Raw genomic sequence first — 26,529 nt, forward strand, 5'->3', positions numbered from 1 at the left:
TTCGAATGTGGGGAGAGAGAGTACGAGGACGGTTGAGATGAGCTGTCGTACCTGCCTGTACCTGCTTGCTCCTATGAAGAATAAACCTACGTGAACTCCACAAGTATGTCGGATCATACTCAACACAACCTTGCACCTTTTAAAACTTCCTTCTTCCAGGTTAATAAGGAAATTATTTTTCTCTACATTTTTTTAACACTCTCTTAGGTGTTTCCAGATATCGACATGTATGTAAGAACAGCAGTATCAGAATAAAGCACAGTATTTCCTTAAATTATTTAAATTAAGGGATACTACATGCGGCCAACAACATAAACTGACAACGAGGAAATGAAAAACAGAGCGGCTAGACACACGGTTTGAATGCGTCCTATTTCTATTTCTAGTAAAAATGTGGCTGCAGGTTTTACGTATCTTCGGGTTTGTTCCATGGTAGTAGGTGGCACAGCGTGTTAACATTCTCGAGTCCTGAGGTATGAGCTACCCTGTCAACAGCGACGCGATAATTGGGAATGACGTAACCTTCCTGCAAGGGAGGGGGCGTGTCCACGTTTTCCAGAAGACTCGGGAATGCTGCGTCGGCCGCGTAATGCTTTGAATACCGTCACAGAAAGACTACAACGCGCACAGAATATCGTAAGGGTGTTGTCAACAGCATTGCGGCGGCCATGTTAGAATAATATAAAACATCAGCAGTGACCTACAGAAGGCAGCCCTTTGCCTAGGACGTTCCTCACTGTGTTTACGCCTAAAATGGCCGACGCTCCAGTCTAGTGTTTTAGGTGGCTAACCCGCGGCCGAATCCTGGATTCTGTGGCTGAACGGTAGAGGGCGGGGCTGGTCCCGTCCAGAAGTCGGGATTAGGCCTTCCCGCCGTGCATTGCATTGCGCACACACTATTCTCAGGCGGTGACCGTGCGCCGCCGCTGAGGACATTGTTTATTTTTACCCAACCTCGAGTGCTGTAGGAAGCGGAGTATAAATAAGGGCTCTGGGCAAGGCTGAGAAATGCAGCTCTACAGCAGCGTCTTGACTCATTACCCCGAACCGGTCTTCAAAACCTCCAGCTCGACTTCCGCAGACTGCCCTCCAGCAACACAACAATCTACCACCATGCCTGCGTTCTCCTCTTGTTTCGAGCTGTTGCCTCACGACAGCACGGGCGGGCCGGGGCCGTTCACTTCCAGTGCTCGCATAACCGTGCGGCCAGTTGAAAGAATAGTGCCCATCCGCATCATCGGTGAACCCATGGCCTCGACGACCATCACTGGAGGGGACCCTGCCCTGCCCTTGGACAGCAGGTACCTAGACGCTCGAGGGGCGGAGGGCGTCCGCAACGCCGCTTGGCTAAGCGAGCTGGTCCAGCAACATGGCGGCGAGGAGGAAGAAATGGAAGAGCCCGACCTGCCCGTTCACGGGCCTGATCAGACAGACATTGGTCTGGATGGGGAACATTCTGAAAACGGGCATCTGGAGGAACAGGGTCTCTCGTACAAGCGACAGGAGAATGACCAAGAGGTGCGGCCCGATCCCCGAGGGCCCCTGTCCGAGGCCAGCCAGAAGCACGCCTTGTATTTAGCCGAATTAGAGCAGCAGGACTGCTACCTGCAGCACAAAGGCAGATTCCGCTTCAACATCATTCCCGACGGCAACTGCCTGTACCGCGCCATCAGCAAGGCCATGTATGGGGACCAGAGTATGCACAAGCAGCTGCGGGAACAGACAGTATATCATGTGGCAGACCACCTGGAGGAATTTAACCCCCTCATTGAGGGCGACGCTGGACATTTCCTGATCGGCGCAGCTCAGGATGGGGCGTGGGCGGGCTACCCCGAGCTGCTAGCCATGAGTCAGATGCTGAACGTCAACATCTGCCTCACTACAGGCGGAAGGCCCGAGTGCCCCACCGTGTCCACCATGGTGCACTACCTCGGGCCCGATGACCCCTCCAGGCCCAGCATTTGGCTGAGCTGGCTCAGCAATGGACACTATGATGCAGTGTTTGATTGCCATCTGCCCAATCCCGAGTATGAAAACTGGAGGAAACAAACACAAGCCCAGAGGCAGCGAGATGAAGACTTGGCGAAATCGATGGCAATTTCCCTGTCTAAAATGTACATTGAACAAAATGCTTGTTCTTGAATCTTATAAACTTCTGATTCAGACCATTTTGGCCTCTGGATCTTGGTCGCATTTTACATATTCGCCGGCCTTTATTTATATTGCACTTTACAACATCTCCATTGCAGGTGTGATGCCTTAAAATATGTGTTCGGTTTTCAGGGCAGCTTCCGAAGGCTTTTCTCCACCTGAACAAATTACATGTTTGACTCTGCCCAGGGTGGCGAATCAGACTAGCCTCTCAATATTTTGTTGTGTACTGTTTATTATCTCTTCTATTTCCAAGCCATTCTCGTGTACATATTTCTTTTTAAATGATTCCCATTGTCTGGACTGCAAACTCTAATGTACGTGGGTAGCTTTTATTCCATTTACTTTTAAGCATTCATTTATTGTAAATTTATGTTCTGCAGTTCCCCTATCTTTTCTAAAAGATTATATTTTTGCATAATATTTTTCTAACTACTGTTTTGGATGTTTGTATTGAACAAAAGGATGAATAACTAGCGTTAAAATTTGTAATTTGTTTTTGCATTTTTAAGATGTTTTCTGATTTAGAAATTCTCGATTTTTAGTTTACGTTATGTAGGATTGTGTACAGAATTCTGCGTATGCATGTTTGTATGCTGAAAAGTAAGTACTGTTCATACAGTGGTGCAACTTGCAGTTTGATTTGTCCAGACCTGGTTCCTATGATACACAATAGGTGCCAAAGAACTTATATTGACCATACCAAAAGTGAGAAATTAACACACTGATGATCATGGAGAATGTTTCTATGATATTAGTCTAGTTAATTAGTTTTGTCCAATCAAGTACTTGTTTACAAATTTCTATATTACACGTGGGTTATGTTTCTGCCCACCCTTTGGTGTAATGGGTCTTGGTACTCATGTTGCAAAGTCATCCAGGTGGTAAATGCTTATTATCCCCACAGTTTTGGTATCACTATGAAGGTGTGGCAACCGTGGGAAACCAACCCCTTGCTGCACTCTCCCCATTCCAAAAGAAATGTGATGACAACATTTCTCGAAGCTGTTTTGTTTATAGAGACAACAGGAAGAAACAGATATTGAAAGTAGTATTGTACTGCTGTTTACCCCTTTTAACTTTATGTATTGCTCCTCCGTGTTGCACCAGAGTGCCCTCTCGGTGTCAAGCGGCCATGTTCCTCGTGGTGACTACAACTTAAAACATTTCTTGATCACGTATGTGTAGTCATTGTGTAATCTGAACTATGGTTGATTGAACATATGATTAAAACGTATGAAGACTTTTATTGCTTGGTTTGGTTTATGAGTTGCATTTACTGGACAGTTCATTTCCATGACTATTGCAGTACTAGTCTGTTTCTCGTTGAACGGGAGGGGGATTAATGAAGCATTTTGAAAGATGAGGGGACATTGTAGTTTTGTAAACCTGCAATGCATGTACTTCTAGATGGCCTAGGGTTTTATTCCAGCTCCACTGGCCTTAGATCAGAACCATGTTTACAGATGGTAATTTTAGGGTTCGCCTATAGTGCACATACGCTGTATGTGAAATTTATTGGTAACAAAAAAGCTTAAAAACGGACAGCGAGCCCTCCCATTACTTACATTGGTTGGCCTCTGTGTCACTCTTGCTTTTTCCTTCTGAGTGGCCAGCATCTCCTGCTTCAGGCCTTCAAGTGCCCATCCTGCTTTGGAGCATGGGCCTGGTACAGCTACCTGACTGCGTACGGTATCCGTCCCTGGCTTTAAACTCCTTCATGTAAGTTTTTTTTAGTTTTCAACATGCACCCTCTAATAGTGCGTTTCTTCAGTCTCTCGTGTCCCTCACTCCTCCCCTGTGTTATGCCTACCCTGTCTGATGCTGCTCCCTCTTTTCTCCTGCACCTCTCATGTCGCCCCTTCTTTTGTCCATTTTTGCGGTTCCCTCCTATTCCCACCCACCCCCACACACTATGACTCAGCCAATGCTCTTAGCACCCCACCCCATGTCATGTTGCACAGCAGCCTTCAATCATGGTGTTGGAAAAGCAGAAACCTGCAGCTTATGGCTTGCCTTGCACAAACTGTTCTGTCTTATCGGGGAAACCAGAGATATCTCTCGAGGAATCTGTAAACCTAGAGACATCTATTTTTTTTTTTTTTTTTTTTTTTTTTTTTACACTAGTTAACCGTTCAGTGCAATATTTTGCTGACTATACAGTCACACACGTCCTAAGTAAATTGCCTGTGTGGACTAAGTCTTCTTTGTAATATCCAATCTGCAATGAGTGATCTCCCTCCTGAGTTTCTGCTATGGCGAAAAAGATGGGTGGTGGCATTCATGTTTAGATTGCTCTTCAAATTAGTGGGTGCAGGTCACATTGCCTGTCACATAAATTTGTGAGAGGGTGTAACATAACTATTAACATAAATCTGCTGATGGCTGTAAAACGTCGATCAATTAATCATTCTTGAGCAGTGCTCTACTAAATATTTTTAGTCATAAACCTGTATGCTTTGTGACACTTGTGATTTTGGTGCTGCAGACACTGGTTTGGACTTCTGAGAAACACTAGTCTCCTGAAAGAGAGGCTGATTTTTAATGGATTTTAATTTTTTTTGAGAAACATCCACTTTTTAGATTGTGTTTTTATAAAGAATGTTCATTGTTTTGCATTTGTGTAAATAGACATCCGTGTAACATGAATCATAATGCCATGCTGGTGATTGTATTCCAGCAATTGTGTATACCAGCACACTGTAGCACTGGAACTGTTACACAAGTCTTTGCTGTAAGTGTTACAGAAACTCTTATGTATCGTCCTACAAGTCAGTGCAGCGTTCTGTAGCGTAACAATTTTGTGCATTAAGGAATGTGTACAGTGACAAAAATAATTTATCATTTAATTGCACAGTCAATAACATGCATAGTATCAAATCTTTACACAGTAAAATATCGTATCAAAAGTGATATGCATTTACACAACTATATGTTAACTGCACAATTGTACTCTCACGGTTCCAAGTGTAACACAAGTTTCTGTTTTCAAATCAGTTTACATGGCCAAGTAACTTTTGCTGCTCAGATAGCTGTATAGTGGAATAGGGTAGATATTATCGGTCTGTTCTTTTCATAATTGAGTCCAGTTTTATGCAGTAGTTTCCAGCGTAAGTGTTCTTTTAGATATCTTGACTCTCGTGATCATGATCTGCCGATGTCTTCAGTCTCCCGCCTGAATACCATGAGAAATATTGGCGTAAATTGACCTCGAAAATACATTCTTGTCCCTAGTCTTTGTTCACCCCTTTAGACAGATGTGTGCCTATTTATGACTGCCACAAAGAACAGAGAGTAGCAACTTTAAGCACCTCTTTGTGACTGGATGGATATGTTGCAGCTGTCCTGGTAGGCGCTGGCTTGACAGGGGAGTGAGAGAATAATGGTTTACGCCTGAAAATTTAACAAGGAGTACAATTTGTTGGGGTGGGATTAGTGTTACTGGCAGTTATTTTCAGTCATGTTTGAATTTTTTTCTGCAGTTTGTGGAATAGCTGGTGGAAACATTCTTCCCTTTGTTTACTATAGTGGCACTTCTGATGTAGGCAAAGGCTGCTGGAGTTACTGGGTTGTTTCTGGGAAATTAGTAGGAAGCATGCTGCATTGCAGACAAACTAGAGACAACTTTTAACAGACTGAAATTAAATTAAGTTTTTGCAGTATTCCTTTGGGTTGCTGTTTGGTGACTTCACCAAGCTGAATGTTTGTACATGGTGTGTCCATTTTAAACAGGTGGTGGAGCATATATGCTTCCGCTCTTTTCTTGTCGTACTGTAGCAGCAGCCTTCCACGGTCAATCGAATGTAGAGAGCTGTCTAATGGTAATCCCAGATTAGAGTGAGAATTAACGTTTTGTATGGTGGCAATTGGCAGAACATAAATGTTGGTTGACAATCTCTGTATGTAAAGTTGCAAATCCTTAAAAACGAATGCATCAGCACTCCTTCAAAAGAGCAGACAGAATCAAACAAGAATGTGAAGCACAGAATATCTAGAAGTAAAGTATTGCCTGATCTCAGACTGATATTTTTCGTAAAAATTAAGAGGTCTAGAGTGTCAAAGCACACAGCGAAGAGTGCTTTTTGTGCATAACAGCATAGATAAAATATTTTTCTCCTTCATCTATAATCTTAAGTATATGTGATAGCCATTTAGGAATATTTGCTTGAACATAGAGTTCCAGTGGGTAGATGTGTTTTTTTTTTTTTGTGTGGAACCCATACTCCTGAAGGAGCATGTTGCCCCTCGCATTTTGTTTTTGAAATCCATTTTTGTGATAGGGAGCCATGGTCGTTCTGTCACTTAGAAGCTAGTCAGTAACTTTAATGAACCATAAGATGTGCCCAGCTGCCTGATCTGGGCCAATCTGACATATCGTTAGTGGCATGTCAGAGTGCAGTGCGTTGCAGCATTCTATGCTAGGGCATGTTCATGGCGTTAGCAGCATACTTTCTCTTTTGGTTTGGGAGGAATTTGTTATATCTTTTGTGAGTCCACGTACTTGCATATTCCTGTATGCTGGGAACTTCAATTGCATTGTGAACCTTGGGCTAGTTTCATATAGATGCTAGGCTTGTATGCTGCAGAAACTGGTTTAAGGATGTTTAAGAGTTACCGGCATTCTAAAAGGAGGAATTTGATTTTTCCTATTTTGTATTTTTTTTTTTAAATGTATACCCCTCGTGGCCACCATAGGGCGCTGTGAAGAGGGAAACCAGGACCAAACTGATCACTGTTAGTTTATTGGAAACAGGTTGTTTAGTCACTGGTCACTCCTTCAGTTGACTGACCATCTAAAGACACATGTCTTGAGAACAGTGTTCCAAGGGCCTGGAAGCCTGCACTCTTTGTAAAAGACCACTTGGAAGGTCACTAAATGATCAGGTGAGAAACTACAGAATTGTTTCCCAGGGGTGTGGAATTTAATAAAATATCTGCTTGTCCATGGACCAGGTTGCTTCATGGATCTACTTGTCCTGTAACATAATCTACTTGTCCCTTTGGTGCCATGTAGTGCGTCGACAAATTATGGCCGCAATCTCAAAATATAAGCTCTCTAATATAGCCTCTCTGATTATTCCAGAGCTCATACCATAGTAGTGTTTGAATACTTGCAATCCCCTTATGTTGCCATGTTTCCGCAGATCTACATACTGGGGCTCAAGGTAGTGGTAAGCAATAGTTACAGGGTTAGAATGCCCTTTTGAGTCTGTGCAAACCTACTAACATGCATGTTTTAAGGATTTTCTACAGCTCTTCTCTAATCGTTTCCCATACTGAGAAATGTTGGAAATTTACTCCTGACAATGCCAGACGTAAACCTTCTTCCAGAGTTGGGGGGGAAAAAAGTGGTTGGAGGGAAACTGAACTTACAAACACCCAGATTTTCGCATGAGCAAATCTACACATGCAAATTTGCCCATGCTATAATGCAGTTCACAAATATTTTCTAGGAGTACTATTTCTTGTCCTCCTGTAAATTCTTGTGAATTCACGAAAGCCGTATAGCTGCACTTAATGCAAGGACAAATATGATGGGTGCACTTTTGAGACTTTCTTTAATAATTGGGCCCCTAATTAGGTCTGGCGTTGACCATGACCTTTTGCGTTTCTTAAAATTCTCTCTCTCTGTATTGGCTGGCTTCACTGTGCGTGGCAGCATTCTGCGCTTTCTCAAGTAGCAAATTGGCACACAAAGTAGTTTTGTTCAAGGCCAGTAATTACTGTGGCAGTGCAGTGTGTGCTTTTTAAGACCAAAAACAATTTTTGCTAATGTTTGTTATAATGGTGAGGGCCAAGCAGCTCCCACACCAATAAGGTTTTATAAAAACCATGCCAAAACAATTCACACATTGACGAAAATAAAAAGCTGATCACCAATTTCAGACCTGCTGGCTTTGCCAATGCTCGTTTCTTTTTGTTTCCCATATTCTTATTGTAACTGGTTACACTGATTTTCCATTATGAATATTTTTGGGAAATGCTAGCATGAATCACCACATGTTACTAAATGATGCTGCAAAGGAATGGTACCTGAAATTTTATAGTAGTTATCGAATTCTGTTTTCCTGCTTTCATGTTTTTTTAATGAACATTTTATTTTGCAAGCAAACAATTGTCAATCTTGCTTTCAAGCTTCTGCAAATATTTGCATCCAGTCGGAGAGCATCCTGGGAGCATTATACATAGCCTCATATTGATAAACTTTGAAAATGTGTGTATATATTTAGGTCTCGCCTGGCGAAGCGCTGTTGCCGGCGAGATCTATTGTTGCTGACTTGCCTCGGAAGTGGGACAGGAGATGGGCACGTGCAGGGCTTTTGGCGATTGTAGTCTGTGGACGCGCTTGTTGAGACGCGAACGGCGTGCACATCTGTTCCACTTCCGAGGCAAGTCAGCAGCCTCATGCACTTTCACTTTCTATTTCCCCCGTCGGGGAGATGTTGGCCAAGGAAGCATGTGCCCGCTGCGCAGCTCCGGGAATGGCACCCTGCATTTAATGGGCACTGCGCTCTCGCCGCAGAGTCCAATCCCGCGGCTGTGGCAGGCGTCCCTGCGGGCACCTGGAGAGGGCACGATCCGCAATCGCACTGCGGGTGGCACGGACATGGCAGCTGAGAACACCCGACAGATGTCAATAAAAAGAGGTGCGCGCACAGGTCTACGTAAATGTAGGAATATTCTAAGCATTTTAGTCACTTTGCGCATATTCGCCTTCGACTGATAGGCGACCCCAGAGGCCAGTGAGGCACTGACCTAACTGTGCCATACGTTAATTAGGACTTGTTTGAGGGTCATTTGGACAAATGGAGTTTCCTCCACCTTCACGGCATCCACGCTCCAAATATCGGGTCTTCAAATATCAGAAAAGCTGCTAGTCTGTCAGCAGACAGTGGCGGCCGTGGGTTACAGGTAGCCACACTCTGAGAAGACGGTGTGACGTAACGACCAGAGCTGCCTGCTTTGGAGCTTGGAACTAGGTTCGAGTCTCGGCTCAACATCCTGTGATTCTGGGCAAATCACTGAACGTCCTCGTGCCTACCAAAAATGAATGTGTCCTTCTTTAATCTAACTGCTGCTCATGTAAAGTGCTCGGGTCGAGCTTGTGTTCATTATATTATAAACACAACAAAACAATTCTGTCATGCAGGTTGGTTCGATGCTCAGAGCCAGAGTGTGTGTGCTGCTTGGAGCCTTCCAGCACAATCTGTGCACGAGGCCGCCCCTGAGTCCGAATCAGCCAGCCAGCCGTGCTGCCATCATTATAATCGTATTTATTTGTGTGTCTCGAGGTCAGTGTGGGCAGAGTCGCCCGAAGGCGCTCTGTGTTGAACACCCCCAGTCTACTGACCACGATGGCCTCTGGAAAGAACATGGGCGCCCTTTGCAAGGCAGCTTAGTAAATAAAGACCCCCTCCATAACAAGCTCCACAGAGCGGATCCGGTATGTTCCTGGTTGCACTGGGCCAGCTCTGTAGATTCCACTCAGCAGAAGGATCCTACCTCGCGTCTATGAAGTTAGACGTTGCACGTCACTCAAAGTCCTTTTCGAAGCGGCCTACGGAGGATAGCAGCTTCCCTTGTCATTGTTAGAACCATGTTGATTTATGGGGTTAACAGGTGGCTTCATGTCATCAGGTGCACAATATTCCAGTCCCGGCTTTCCACTTAAACGGCCAGTTGCATTCTGGGAGTTGTAGTCTCTTGTCTATGGCAGCGCAGGTCACGTTCAGTTAGGATACTAGGTTTAGACAAACAATGTTTCTATCAGATCCTAAAGAATGTTAACGACAATATGCCTCTCACAAACTTACATTTAAAACATTGCCTCAAAACCAATACGACCCTCGTGCATCACAGCACATTGGCAGGGGCACTTGTATCTTTAGACACTGGTGTAAGAAACACCCAAAATGGAAAACTATTATCTGTATACTTTCAGAAACACCCCAAAAGTCTTGAAACTTGTGCACTTGACCAGCAAACACACATCACAACAAGCGGGGAGGAGCGGCCATGCGCCGGTACTCACGCAATTTTTGTCATGTGGCGGTTGGGGTCCGAGCGGCTGGCACGGTAGAGAACGCGCACCCTCCCTACAATCCGCCACTTGCTGGGATGGGGGCGAAGCCGCTGTACACTACCACCCCGGCCCGAGCGGTTGAAATCCCTGCCCTTAGTGCTAGATCCACGGGAAGGCATAGGGGGGCCTACTGCGTCACAGCTAAACCAACTGCACGATGTGCTGACACAGGAAGGAGGTAGCCAAACTAATGCCTGCGTACAGCAACAGCATCGACGGGCCGGTAGACGGTGACCGGGGCTAGCTTATTGGAGGCGCAAAGCTTCTAATGAGAGAGAGATCGTGTGCTACAGGTGCCCAGCCATAAACGCTTTACTTATCCCGGCTCTAGAGGACGTGTGCAGGTGTGGTTCTTCGCTTGCTAGCTAGCTCTTGCGTTGCTCTGTGACCACCCCCTTCCCCTGGAATGCTAACTAACCTTAGATTAATGAGGAGATATGTGACTGTATTCTGGGGATATTAGATACTTTGAGTACTGGGAAGAGAAATAATATGTATTTGGGTTTTCTTTTTGAAGAGGACGTTAGCACGTTTCACAGGGAGTATCTGGACTTATTACATTTACACAGTTCAAACAAGGAAAATAAGTAGATGCATATGACTTGACTGTCTGCTGTCGATGCTTTAACACGTCTTTCGGTTATGTAGACTGCTTTGATACAGATGTAGTGCTTATACTGTGGGTTTCAATCTTAAACACTATTGATGAACCGGGAGAGGTATTAATCCTTTAAGGAGTTTGTTGCTCCACAACTGGACTTGGTCAATATGGAAATTTAATATCAAATAACCCCTCCGAATTAGACGTAAAGCACACTAGGCTTCGCAGTGAATACTGAAAATAATTAAAATGGAAACCATGAAGGTTTATTAAAAGTGTAAAGGCATTGCAGAAAGAACAAGTATTTACAATGCAATAGGTCTCGCATTTACGCGAGTTTGAGCTAGTGGCATTGTGAATGACAATGTCTTTTATTTTTGTTTTCGTTTTTAAAACATAAAAGGCATTGTCATTTATAATGCCAATAGCTTAAACTTGCGTAAATGTGAGACCTATTGCATTGCAAATGCTCGTTTTATACTGGAACCACTGTCAGTAGTCCAGTCAGAGCTTACAACAGAGCGCTTACCCTAATAATAAAAGCTTTCAATTAATGAACCATAAGTATAAGTTTGAACAGCATTAACATATGGCCAAAAATATTACCTTAACTACAGACAGTGCCCATCCCTGATTCATAATGTGGTACTGCAAACTGGCAGCCAAAGGGTTTGTGCTGCAGGGGGTTGGGCCCACTTGTCCCAAGGACAAAATACACATCAAAACGTGTTGCCCTCGACCCCAAACAATATGTCTTGGGCGTCGGGCTATAGGAATTCCACATCCCTGGTAGGATGCAGATGTGACCCAGTCTTTGAAAAGCTTGTTTCTATCTACCTTATGCATCATGCCAAATAGTTTGAAATGAATCCTGGATTACAGAACATGAAAATTAGGTTCTTTCATGTCTGATTTCACATATCTCTAAGCATGTTCTGATCTTTGTGACATGTCTGAGTTTTTTGTTTATGTAGATCACATTACAGTACTTGAGGCACATCCTTTTGAGGCTTTTCGTATCCAACCTATTAGCTGTTTGGTGAAGCACAGGATACTTCTGGTATGAGGAGTTCAAAGTTGACTCTCTTGAACTCCTTGTTGATGTGAGGAATGAAAGTGGGGTATCATTGAAAGTAAATCCCATATTCTTGATCTTCTCTGAAGGGGCAGGTTATGGTACTAGACTGCACAGCCCGACATACCCAAGTACTAACATAAGTTATTTGACTCTGTTTAGGCCTAGGCAACTTTTTGTGCAAATGCTGTTTCTGTAAAAGAATCACGTTGTATTGCGCTAACAGTCCAAATCATTTAAAAAAATATTTTCTACATACATAAGGGAATGCATTTGGTTGTTCAGGCTCGTGACAAAGTGGCTGAAACATGATTGAGAGCGAGTAAGTGCAAACTGCTTTACACATGACTTTACTCTTGGAAATTTTTAATCTACCAAGTCAAGTGTCTAAAGCATATCTGGAGAGGATGATGATGACTGAGTTATATGAATAACTGCAAATTGTAGATACTTTAAACACAATGTTGACAAGATGTTCTTTAGTGCTTTTGGGTCGGTAATTTCACAGTGCTAACAGATTTTATTTGTTGGCTTCGAATCCTCATTGATTTGCTTTGTAATGAAGTTTTTTTTTTGCCTCCATACTGCTTGTGAAACTGTACTTTTGGGTCTCTTTCACGTTGGCTTGTCAGACTTTACTTGTTCCATGTTTCAACTCTGTAATTTCAGTATTAAAAAAACCCAGTATACTTGCAGCCCCTCTAAATGTCATTTCCTGCGATTGGAACATGAATAGCAATTGTTCTTGTATCCTGTCTTCTCTTGACTCTCCATTGCTCCCATAAAACACGTAACTATCCAGAGTTATTTCTTCCCTTTTTTTATTTTTGGTATAGTGATGTGTCCGCTATAGCTAAAGATCATACAAGTTATAAAAGGTTTGTGGTTTACATAACTGTTCAACCGCTAAAGCTGCATGTATGTTGGTAATGATATTGTAACAAATCGTATTATGAAAATATAGGCAGTATAATTTTCTGAAAGGATGGAATCAGCTAACACTTCCTTGTTAGGAGTCTTTAGGAATGTTTATAAAAGGCATTTGTAGATTAACAGGCTGGCATGTGTAGGCCAAACAGCAAGGTCCAGTCCAGGTGCCACTGGTCATGTGGGTTACAGGACAAGGACTCTTGTAGCTTGCTGTGCCCCTGTAGTTATAATAGGATCTGCCTAATGACACTTGGGATCCACTTTTTTCTGGGTACATGACCGAGTAGGCCTAGTCCCTCCGGGCACTTCTCGGGTTGCACACAGCAGGTTCAGTCCAGTTGTGATCTTCCCTAGGTCCAACAGTGTTCTAAAGTGGGTTCCTGGAGGTGCCATATTTATGTATTGTTTATGCGTTGCAGTATTTAGTGGGTGGAAATGATTTCTGGGCACAACATAGCCAATGGATTAAAAGTTCCTGTGCCAACCCAGTATAGCCATTTTCACACTAAACTTGGGCTTTGAAGGCTTGCGGTTGGTGCGGGGATTGTACTTCCTGTTGCTCTTCCACATCTATCTCTTAAAATCCAGTTTGGGACAGTCACTTTACCTCCCCAGTAAACCCAGAGACAGAAGTTTAAGACCAAAGCAGGAATTGCCTGCAACCAGACAGTAGATGCACAAAAAATATTTTGGCATCCTGTTTTCCTGCTTCTGAAGTGTGCTCCCATTGTCGCATGTTAAAACCCAGAGAGAGGAGTCTGGTACGACAAAGCAGGTCCTTCAGCAACCAGACAATGGATACACAAGAATTGCTCTGGCATACCTTTTTCTATTCTTATCAAGCGCGCTTCCAGTATTATATGTAAACCCAACAGACCTGTCACTTACGTCAAAGATGTTTGCAGCTCCAACCTGCATATTATGTCTGGTTTAGAGTAGTCATCTCTGCCCAGTCAGGTCAACCTGTTGTTTGCTCCTGCAAAGCATTTTATGTTTTTCACACCTATTTAAATGCTGAATTACTGGCTGGCATAAGTGGGAGAGCAAATGAAAATATCCCTCCAGGAACTTCAGGCAAGGAAAGGGTACTTTCTAGAAGTTTCTCTTCATTTATATTTATTACCAACTCTACTTCATCATGAGTTAGATTTTTAAGAACTATTAAAATAGTTGTTTGTTTTTCTAGCTTGGCCAATTCCTGGGATACGGTTTTATGATTTTTAATCTATAGTATGGTTTTCTACATAGAACAGCTATGCTTGCCACAAAGAAAAATAGCCTTTGAGTGCTTGTCTCTGTAAGGACATGGTCACATTACATATTTGCATGTACTTTTGAATACCATTCTCCCTGCCTTTTGGGTAACAAGACCTACATGGTGTGATTTATTAATATTTAAAAGCTGGGTTTTGACCTGTCAAAAGGGTTTAATTTGACAGGTCGATTTGCTGTTTTTATATTGCTAGTCAGGCTACACTGGTAGTCATGAAGCCATGTTTTAACTATAGTGGAGGGCACAATAGGTGCTGCAGTCCACTGGTGATATTTAACGTACAGGACTTGGGCACAGTTTGCACCATATTCTAGGTACTTGTGAGTAAGTTAAATATACCGATTAAGAGTATACCAATTTCCCAAAAAAGGGGCAGCAGGAGCATTGCCTACTGGTTGCCAGGGTTAAAGAGCTCTAAAAGCAGCAAAAGTGCAGGAACCAGCAAAATTAAAAAATACGAGGTGACCACACAGAAAAGGTGAATTTCTTACACCCGTGATGTACGCGGTCATGCATGGAAGTAGAGTGGAAATGACACTCCTAAAGACCCATGGCAGAAGAGGGCTTACCCCAAACCCCACTCTACATATATATGTGTGTTTCTAGTTCTATATGTTTTTTTATACATGTGTGTGGTTGTTTTCTTACATCCTAAACTCAAAGGCAGCATACATTGTGTCAGGTGATTAACGCTTATCAACCTAAATGTGATCTCAGCTCTGTTGATCTCGATCTGAAATTTGGATCTGAGATCTGTAATTTTGTGGGATTCCTGACATCTCAGTTAAGTACTCTGTCCCATTCACTTTAATTTTGTTGAGCTTTCTCTGTGGGAACAACTGTAAGAAACGTTGTTCCAAAACCATTGCTAACTGAGATAATCTGTTTGTATCCATGTTACCAAGTCTTCAGGCATTAACATGGCACACTAACACTCTTCTCATATAGGTCTATTGGCTTTAACATATGTCTTTCATAATAAATGCGCCTATTGCCGCCGTCGTACTTTTTTCCCCATAATAAAAATATAATGCCTATTGAATCTGACATAGCTTTTACCAGTGAAACAATCGGTCCCAGAACCATCGTCATAGGCTTAACATGAAATATACAATATACAGCTGTTTTCAAAGGGCCTACCAATAGTTATTATAGAGAAAATGTTCTACCCCCAGTGTTTGTCACAGAGGATAGCCTCACTTTAATTCTTGCCTCATTTGGTAATTGTGAGATTAGAGTACTAACAATCTACTGTTGAAGATTTATTTGCTTTAATAATGTTTCCTAATAAATCAGCCTTTGTTGTAACTTTTCAAACTAAACATATAAGACCTATGTAATAATTCTTATAGTGAACCAATCGGGACTATAGCCATTGGCTTATCACTAGCCAGCTCAGGCCTCCTATGTAGAGCACAATCTTTCCCACATGGCAAGCATCAGACATAGTCATAAAAACTGCAATTATATACACATTACCGGTCACAAAAAAATACTAACTCTTCTAAAAGGGTCCAGCAATGATGATCACTGCGCAGTGCACGCCACAGTTGCCAGAGGATGTGACCAGTACCAAAACCCTTTTGTTAGAAACTGGGTTGTTGGTTGACTGGGGTGTAAGCCCTGGTCAAGCAGCAACCACAATCCTTGTCTGGATATGGCACAAGCAAACCCCAAATTAACCTCTGCTCACCCACTTGGTAGCACGGTACAGAACTTACTTGGAGGCAAGGTGTAAACTATTTGTGTGACTCTTCAAACCGTGCAAACACAGCACAAAGGAGCCGACAACAGATTTAGAAAAATAGAGTAATTTTTAATAAATAAAACAAGACCAAAATGATAAAATCCCAATTAGTAGAAATGGAGATATTGAATTTTTAAGTGTTTAATGAAAATAGCCCCAAAAAGCACAAAGTGCCAACTATGGATTTGAGTTTGCACTGGACCGGGACAAAGTCACAAGTTCAGGCCCACTGCGATGGAGTGTGGGCCAGCTATAGGGACCCAGTTAGGTCCGCTAAACAGAGTACTATAAATCCTTGTTGTGGTGCGTTGCATGGATTTGCATCAAAGGTGCACTTGCAGCCAGAGCTATGCATCGGTTCGAGGAGTTGCGAGACTCTGATGCTGAGTCTGGTGTTGTCATCGAGGCTGTAGTTGCCAAGAGATGTGAGGACTTGGCTGTGGATGCGCCTCACCATCTGGGTGATGTGTTGATTCTGAGGACTGCCGAGGCAGTGCAGGTCTTTGAGATGGATCCAAGCCACGCAGCAGCAGTGATGCGTCGGTTCTGCTCTGGGATTCGCGGCTCAGCAGGGTGGATGCCCTGGATTTGCTCAGGGATGTGTTTCCCAGCAGAGAAGATGCTTTGATTCTGCTGGCAAGCACCATATTCCCCCTTCCAAGGGTCCTGGACTGGATAGCACCACTTGGCAGGGTAGACTCACAGATGGCAGAGTCTAGGTGCAAGGTGGTTGGAAGCCTGTTATGACCCCGAGGCTTTAGATCAGGAAGCCAGCCAGCTAGACCTTGGAGTCACTCTGGTTTCTAGAGCTGCAGGTCCTGTCCTCATCCAGGCAAGAGGGCAGCAAGTAGTAGGTCAGCACAGGAAGGCAGGAGTCCGGCACAGGGGCAGTATCCACAGCTCCCGCGTGTACTGAAGTGGTGGTGTTTGAAGTCCTTCTGTTATACACAGCTGTGCCTTTGAAGTGGGGAGAAGCTTCTATAGGCACGCCTTCAAAGTGCACCAATGCCTTTCCTTCCCAGGTCCATGACTAACTGCAAGGGATATGCAGCCCATTTGTGTGGAGACAGGACACAGCCTATTCAGGTGCAAGCAATGCTGGGCCAAACTCCTCCCTCCCATCCTACCAGTGATGTCACACCTCATGTCAGACCCTTGGATGATTATACTTAATGCGAAAGAAATGATTCTTTTCGTAACCTGATGGTTTACGCTGGTTCAGGTCCTAGTCCAGTTGCTGACTACAAATTAATGTAGAAGAATACAAATGAATGTAGAGGAGATGATCCTTCCTTTTAGTTTTGGAAGGACATGACAACACCGTGGGGCAACACCATGAATGTGGCACTCTTGTGTGTCGAGAAGGAGAAGACTATCCTTTTTGGTTTGTTGTTCTTCTTTTCTTTTTTTCGTAACTCCGCAGAGACAATTTCTGGCTGAGAGTAAGGAGAGCTGACACCACTCCACACGAAAGACCACGGACTAGGACCTGAACCAGCGTAAACCATCAGGTTACGAAAAGAATAATCATCCAAGGGTCTTCCTTTTTAATGCAATGCCTACTGTCCTGAAGATGGTCTGACTGATTGATGCCATCAAAGACCGAAACGTCGACTCCATCATCTATTTCCATATTATTAATTTTGTACAGTTGATTACTATTCTCTGAAAGTGAGATAGATCTCTGTTTTCTCTTTTCGGAATAGATGTTTTGTCATGAAATGTGGATAATATTCATTTTCTCCTTTTTCATGATTCATTGCGCATTCAATTGTTTATTTGTACTCCTTTTAAATTGAATTGATATATAAAAAGTTTTGTGATTATTTCACGAAAAGATTTCCCGTGTGTGTATTTCATATTTTTAAGGATTGGTTCAGTCAATTGACAAATGGGTTAGTATTTGTCAAGAACTTACCCACTTAATTAATTTCTAAAAATCAATAACGATAGAATTTTTTCAAACGAAATCCCTTGTTGGCACATTACTTTTTCATCTATGTATTAGAGCGCACTTTCCCTCTTTGACCCTGGTGCACCTGTTTTAAGGTGCGCTTGGCGCAAACAGAGAGCTTCCCTATACATAATAGGGTCCCTGGAACATTTGGAGTGAGGTTGCTCTTTCCTCAAATATTGATGGCTGGAGTTAGAATAGTAAATGTGACCTTTCAGTGTCTGCCATACCAACTGCTGCATTGAGGGCTCAGTTGAAGGCAGAGACTACAACCAAAGTATTAAATCTAGAACTGTGGGCACTAGCAGAGCTGAGTTTGAACTCCATGTAAACCAGGAAAACAGGATATTGAGGTCCCTGTATTATCCGACATCTATAACACTTTACATTTATTAAACTATCCCAAAGTAGAACTACGAAGTAATATAAAACAACTGAATCCTGAGGAACTACTAAAGACTGATGTCAGATCTGGATCTATTCCATTATCCATCCTGCTCACCAAAGGCCCAAGTGGAACAGTGGCAGTTCAATGTTGATGGTGGCTATGATGTAGAGGGTTCCAACAGACGTAAGTTTAAGGTTTTCCTAATCTTACCTTTTTTTATCTCTTGCAAAAAAACTTTGACTCACTTTTGCAAACTCTGTCAGACTAGATGCTCTCTCCACCCTCCCCTGCTTCCTACTTTTCAGCTGCTTAGTACTCTTGCCAGACCCTCCAGGTTTATGCGGTTTGCTGCAAAATCATCACTTTTGTAAAAATGCTGCAATTGTTTTTTACAAAAGTGCCCGCGAAATCATCACTTTTGTAAAAATTCCGAAATATTTACAAAAGTGCCTGCGAAATTGAAGGAATGCAGGGAAAAGGTTGTTACATTTCTATGGTAAAACAACTCCGAAAACTGAAGACAACAAAAATACATCAGAACACTGTCGATGTAAAACGCATGCACTGGTCAGTTGACATGTTTTTCAATAAATCTGTTTGCATGCTGGTATTAAAAAAAAAAAGCTCTAAATTTATCAACGGTGGTCTGTGTTTAGCCTGTTCCGAATCAAACTATTTGTGTGCATGCTCTTTTGAAACAATAGGATCGCTGAATTCAAGAAACCAACACTAAATTATTCCTGTTTGAAAGTGCAGCTCTTCCTGTCCGCAGTACGGGAAGAGCAGCTGCACTGCTTCAGCACACACTGGGCAATGTCGAGCAAAGGTTCCAATCCACTCAAGGTCACGTGATGAACTTTCTACTATGTGGAAAGACACAGCATCAGGCGGTTAACAGGAGTAATACGCCACAGCCCAGATATTTAAAGGAAAAAAAGGCCACTTTTCTAGGACAGGTCTGTATGTCAAAACATAAAACATTACACAAACCATGACCCCACCTCACTAATACATGAAATGTGCCTAACGCTCTCTATGCTTACATCTCTCATATAGCCCAAACAACTTACTCAGCAAGCCAGTGTAACCCCTCCACAAACTCACTGTCCACTCCAAAACACTTTCTCGTTCTCCCCTGTATCATGGTTCCTTGTCCTTGCACATCACCACTTTCTTTCTCAAAGCACACCATTCTCCCATCCTCTGGCTCTTCCCGAACTTGATTTGCTGCTCGCTCCGTATGAATTCAAGCCTTGCAATATCATCAATCATACACCAACTACTTTCTCACAGCCTGTATTATAGCGGCAACCATTGACATTTGTTTTTAGACCTGTGCCATCAAATAGCCCTCATTCATTTCAACAGCCAATGTGGGAAAATTGTATTAGAGAAGCTTGGTCTTTTGTGGCCACCAATGCTCTTACACATGACCAGAAGGTGTTGCCTTTCCATATAAGCAAAACAGCACTCTCCAGCAAAGGTTCAAGAGGGGTTGAAATTACGTTCCTTTTGAGGTCGATTATGAGCCACAGCCGAGGTCATACTTGAACCTTGACGAGCAGAGCTCTCATGTGACTGCGGCTTCTCTCTCTCTAGACTACTGGTATGTGATGTAAAGCCCAGAGCTGCCGACTGTGGAGCTGGGGAGGCAGGTTCGAGTCTCAACGTCGGCTCGACATCCTGTGATTCTGGGCAAGTCACTTAATCTCCCTATGCCTATAAACAATGCATGTGTTTGTGTTGTAATTGTGTAGTGTGTCTGGTGCGCATATGAAGCGCTTCAATACCTTCGGGTCAAGTTGGAGCTATAATTTAAAAACTACAGAAGAATGCACTAGGAGGTTAAAACTAAAAACAAAGTCTTAACAGAAGGAAAGACAAATAGATACCCAATTACTTGCTGATTTGTACAGAGTGAAACCAGAAAATCTGGATAAAATCGTGGCTTCCATGCTGAAATTGTGTGATCTTAGGCAAATATTTAATTTCACTAAGGTAGGCTCTGGAATGCCATTTCCTATGGGATGCTACCAGGCCATCTTTGATGGGCTTCTCAGAACCTATACTAAAGCAAATGGAGGATTGCCTTTCCAAGAGATAACAGCCTTCACCTGTGGGCTGCTTCCTCTGTTCCATATCCCAGGTTGCCTATTTCAAAGCGGAATACTCTGCTAAAACAGTTTCCATTGATTTAAGGCTGAAAATGAATGATTATGAGTAAAATAAAGTGCCTCAAAAATGCCGCTAAATTTCCATATTTGTGCCGCTAAATTTGCAAATCCATGACTCTATATCCTGGGGGCTTGCCCCGCCTTTGCCCAGCCCTCCTCCTATCACACAATTTGAATGTTCCTCTGTTGTTTTTGGTCAATTCTGGTTAGTCTTGTTAAAATCCATCATATTGTGTTTGAGTGGTGTATTGGAGTTGTTCTGCTTGCCCTTATGTTTGGGGTTCCACCAGCCCTGCACTGTGAGCTCCTCAAGTACTGGAACCAGAACCTGCATGAGTTTGGGGACATAATTCCAGCTTGTCCAGTTGGACCTGTAGCAGACTATGGCTTAGTGTGTTAAACCTCTTAATTACCGTATTCATTGCATATCTTTGTCTCCGCTTTTCAATTTGTTATAGGTAAATCACTCCACTGCTCCTGTCCTGAGCCCCGCAGTCGAGAAATTATTTTGTGGGGAGCAAGTTGTGCAATGCCAAGTTAATGTTCTCATATATGTTTCTGGGTCATGACTGGTTGTTGGTAATGACCCAGCAGGTCTATATTTCGTGATTAATTGCTAAAAAGGTAGAGTCAAATTGTTGACTTGTCTGGCCAATGTGGATACGTCCTTTGAAGATGGTAAACCGATCTCAAAACCAAGTTTAGTCTGGCTGAGTAAATAGCATGAAATGTCAGAAGTGGAGTCTCCAGCATGGTTCTGGAACGAGTGAGTGTTGATCAAACTTAGTTAGTTTCGGACGCAGTGGTTGATTAAGCATAATGTGCTAATGCTCCTGCATGCATCAGTGTTGTTCTGATGGTCCAATGGTATATCTGGAGAGCTTATAGATTCTGACTGACAGGCACCCTGAAGATGGTCGGGCAGAGGATCAGGTGGTGCATTTGGGGCTGTTCCTTTGATATTTGATTTTTCTGCAAGATCCTCATCTGGAACACTGGCGTTATTTGCTCCTCTTTTGTCATTCCCAGTTTTCCTTCCTTCTTGTCACCATTCCGGTTTTACATCATTCTTACCCACTGGATCCTTGGTGGAAATATTTATGTCATGCCTTCTAACCTTTTTGGATTTATTCCAGAGGCACATTTGAACCTTCAGGGTAAGCCTGGAACCAACCTCTTCCATTTGGCATCTTAAGATTTTACTGATTATTTTGCTAGGGATAACTAAGAGGGATTCTGCTGCAACAGTAACTAGGAAGATGTATCTGATATGTGGGTAATACAACTTCATTTCACTGCTTAAGTAATGTTTTCTTTTTAATATTGCTGGCTTGCGACCATGGTCTACTTTGCAGCATTAGTTAGAAATCCACATTAACTGGTCTATCCCTGACTGACAGGTTGGTCACTGTAGAGAGAGGGGAAGTCCATTCAGGTCCGGCTCCAGATGGTTAGACTGTAGTTTTGGGCACTGACTCTTGTAAACATATTAGGGCCGATTCCGGTAGCCGGTCGTACAGCTGTGCGTAGACTTACCGTGCGACCGACACGTACCCGGAGCCGCTCCGTCCTGTAGAGTAAGTACGATGCGCATAACTGCCAAAAACACAACCGACACGTAGGCTGTGATTCAAGCTCAATTCTCCGTCCGAGCCGTAACTCCTAACGATGAACCGAGTCGCCCGGAAGCAGTATCTATAGCAGTTTCCGGCATGACAAGTACGATGCGTACTTCCTACACGCTGAACGGGTCGCCACGTACGGCACGTCACAGCATCTGGAAAACAAGCATATCAGCTACGATTCGCGCCACAACTCAATCCACGGCTACGAGACGGACCAGCTTGCAGCGGGTATGAGACGGAGCAACAAGCTGCATGTACGACACGAACACATCATGAATCCCATCGCGCAGGTCATACCAGTACTCTACATCTATGACCAGATCGGGAACCGAAGCCGACGGCGCAGGCGGTAAGTCAGACACCCACCACAGAAACAAACGACACGTACCCGCAAAATGGCACACACACACAGGGGATCCACATCCTGGCCACTAACAACAGCCCACCATCGGGGTTGCATGGCCAGCACCACTAACACCCCCACCCATAGGGCTTATGTTGCCCATCACCCCTGCCACCCCCACCCATAGGGACTATGTTGCCCAGCACTACTGCCACCCCCAGCCATAGGGCTTATGTTGCACATCACTCCTGCCACCCCCAGCCATAGGGCTTATGTTGCCCATCACTACTGCCACCCCCAGCCATAGGGCTTATGTTGCCCATCACTACTGCCACCCACACCCATAGGGCTGATGTTGCCCATCACTCCTGCCATCCCCACCCATAGGGACTATGTTGCCCATCACTACTGCCACCCACACCCATAGGGCTGATGTTGCCCATCACCCCTGCCACCCACACCCAGAGGGCATATGTTGCCCATCACTACTGCTACCCCCAGCCATAGGGCCTATGTTGCCCATCACCCCTGCCACCCACACCCAGAGGGCATATGTTGCCCATCACTACTGCCACCCCCAGCCATAGGGCTTATGTTGCCCATCACCCCTGCCACCCCCAGCCATAGGGCTTATGTTGCCCATCACTACTGCCACCCCCAGCCATAGGGACTATGTTGCCCATCACTACTGCCACCCCAGCCATAGGGCCAATGTTGCCCATGACCCCTGCCACCCACACCCAGCGGGCATATGTTGCCCATTATTACTGCCACCCCAGCCATAGGGCCTATGTTGCCCATCACCCCTGCCACCCACACCCAGAGGGCATATGTTGCCCATCACTACTGCCACCCTCAGCCATAGGGCTTATGTTGCCCATCACTACTGCCACCCCCAGCCATAGGGCTTATGTTGCCCATCACTATTGCCACCCCAGCCATAGGGCTTATGTTGCCCATCACTACTGCCACCCACACCCATAGGGCTGATGTTGCCCATCACTCCTGCCACCCCCACTCATAGGGAGTATGTTGCCCATCACTACTGCCACCCCCAGCCATAGGGCTTATGTTGCCCATCACTACTGCCACCCCCAGCCATAGGGCTTATGTTGCCCATAACTACTGCCACCCCCAGCCATAGGGCTTATGTTGCCCATCACTACTGCCACCCACACCCAAAGGGCTGATGTTGCCCATCACTCCTGCCACCCCCACCCATAGGGACTATGTTGCCCATCACTCCTGCCACGCACACCCAGAGGGCATATTTTGCCCATCACTACTGCCACCCACAGCCATAGGGCCTATGTTGCCCATCACCCCTGCCACCCACACCCAGAGGGCATATGTTGCTCATCACTACTGCCACCCTCAGCCATAGGGCTTATGTTGGCCATCACTACTGCCACCCCCAGCCATAGGGCTTATGTTGCCCATCACCCCTGCCACCCCCAGCCATAGGGCTTATGTTGCCCATCACTACTGCCACCCCCAGCCATAGGGCCTATGTTGCCCATCACCCCTGCCACCCACACCCAGAGGGCATATGTTGCCCATCACTACTGCCACCCACACCCATGAGGCTGATGTTGCCCATCACTCCTGCCACCTCCACCCATAGGGACTATGTTGCCCATCACTACTGCCACCCCCAGCCATAGGGCTTATGTTGCCCATCACTACTGCCACCCCCAGCCATAGGGCTTATGTTGCCCATCACTCCTGCCACCCACACCCATAGGGCTGATGTTGCCCATCACTCCTGCCACCCCCACCCTTAGGGACTATGTTGCCCATCACTACTGCCACCCCCAGCCATAGGGCTTATGTTGCCCATCACCCCGGCCACCCCCAGCCATAGGGCTTATGTTGCCCATCACTACTGCCATGCCCAGCCATAGGGACTATGTTGCCCATCACTACTGCCACCTCCACCCATAGGGGACCTGTTGCCCATCACCCCTGCCACCCCCAGCCATAGGGCTCATGTTGCCCACCACCCCTGCCACCGCCAGCCATAGGATTGATGATGCGCAACACATCCAGCATACTCCAACATCAGGTATGTCCGCAAAATACATCCCCCCAAACATCATGTCAACAGTGTGTAGTCTGTGACAAATGCCCACAACAGTGATTATGGCTATGAGCATACAATGTAAGTAACAGCACATGTGTGACCAACACATGAGTGTGACATACACCAGGCAAGCATCGCCACAGCACTGTGGCAATGTAAAAAGAACACCCCCTCACTGTGTAGAACATAAGTTAAGTGTGGGCTTCCAAAATGCAGCAGATGTTGAGAATTGTGGTGATGGGGACTAAACCCCCCTCATCACAGTGACCAAAAGGTAAGTGTCATCATGGTCAAAGCTGCAAATAATAAACAGCATGTATGATCTCTGCTCCCAACACATCAAACACTTCTGGGGCAAACTAGTGGTTGTGTCCCATACACACAGAGATGTGGTGAGGCCAACAGTGCTGTGAAAACATAACACGCTCTCGGCCATGTGCAGACAAGCACCGCACATGGGGGCTGACAATGCATACAGTGTGCAATGACACAACAGCAGAAGTGACCATCACCAAGCATGCACACATCTCGAAAATAGACACACCAATCAAAACAACATGTGTAGACTGTAGGTGTCAGCTCCCAAACTCACATTCCATGCCAGCAACGGCACCTAACAACCAGGATGAATGTGCACAATGATGTGATATGACTCACAGGGACAGCATGCAACATCACAGAAACAGCATCCAGACAAAGGCCCACAACAGCAATACCAATGCACTGGTGCAGATGCACAAACACAAACAGGCAAACTCACACTGCACATCTGACACAGCATGTGTGTGTGTGTCACAGTATCCCCAGGCAACTACACAACACATGAGGGGGGCTGAACCACAGTGACACAGATGTGGACACAGTGCCATACAAAAGTAAACCATCATTGGGACACCCTCAGTGGGTAATCAGGCATTGGGAGATGAGAGGGAGCACAACAGACACATGTGACACAAGCTGGAATGAACACCAACTAACACAGCAAGAGACTGACACACAACACCACTACCCCCAGGGAAAAGACATTGGGGTGACACAAGCATGCATGACACCTCCACTGTGATGCTAAAGGCAGATGTCGTACAAACTGGAAAACCCAGACATGTGTCCTGTGCCACAAACGTACATCACACATACACGAACACAAACCACTCCGCATGGCCCCTCATCCATGGACAAACGGGAGCTAGGGGACCATCTATGCAAACATGCACATCAGTCCACCCTCAACACCACACACCCTGAACTGCAACAATGTGTATCTGTGAAGCCCACATGGACAGGTGACATTGCACATACACCCATGACAAACACAGGAATGTTGGGAGGAACTAAGGTGCACAGACACATCACACAAGGACAGTTTACAACCCTGGGGAATGACAGACATACTGCACAGTATGCCGACATGGCCATGACCTCAAAGCTCACGTAACCTTCAGAATCCCTGCCACAGTCCCAGGACAATGCAGATGCCAAGGAGAACCACACGGCACACATGCTGACACCTGCTAGCATCGCAGCCATGAACCTGACAAGTGGGAGCAGTCACACACACATACAAATGTCACAATCACTGAAAACTACCACCTAGGGATAACTACATGATTTAGCAAATAAACAGGTGCCTTGAGGAACCCTGACTGTGTCCCATCTGTGTCTGACAACATCATCACCACTCAGAACTGACAAATCCCAACGATGAAACACCAATTAACAGTAGTGTGTCATGCACCTACACATCTTGTAGCCCATTGGAAAAGTAGTGGGATGAACCCAGTACCACTCGGCAAGCATCAACAACAGGAACATATCAAGGGAACACTGTATGTACAGGGATGTGGACACACACACATGCTCATACAACACACACCATGGGCCCAGGCCATGTCACTGGACAACACACTTACTTGAGGGGACCCAACTCCTGTGGGAGCCCAGCTGTGCAAAACATATTCACCGCAAGTCCCACTCATGTCTGCAGAACACTTGGTCAGTCAGCCATCAGTTACCACACAATGAAGGCTCTGGTCACAACAGCTTGGGTACGTGAGTCTCCCCTAAGTCATCTGCACATTCCCAAAACAGATGTCTAGCAAGTT

General features: G+C 44.8%; 1 protein-coding gene across 1 annotated transcript; it reads left to right on the forward strand.

Annotated features, from left to right (window-relative positions):
• Positions 1 to 673: 673 nt before the first annotated feature.
• On the forward strand, positions 674 to 3,400 carry OTUD1 (OTU deubiquitinase 1). Its single transcript, XM_085631669.1, has one exon. The coding sequence runs from the start codon at positions 1,009 to 1,011 to the stop codon at positions 2,140 to 2,142; it is 1,134 nt and encodes a 377-aa protein (XP_085487795.1). The 5' UTR covers positions 674 to 1,008; the 3' UTR covers positions 2,143 to 3,400.
• The last annotated feature ends 23,129 nt before the right edge of the window (positions 3,401 to 26,529 follow it).

The sequence above is a fragment of the Triturus cristatus genome, chromosome 10 (genome assembly GCF_964204655.1).
Source record: "Triturus cristatus chromosome 10, aTriCri1.1, whole genome shotgun sequence".
NCBI lineage: Eukaryota > Metazoa > Chordata > Amphibia > Caudata > Salamandridae > Triturus > Triturus cristatus.

Excerpts from the sequence above, each read along its gene's own strand:
- OTUD1 (XM_085631669.1), top strand. The coding sequence starts at position 1,009 with ATGCAGCTCTACAGCAGCGTCTTGACTCATTACCCCGAACCGGTCTTC.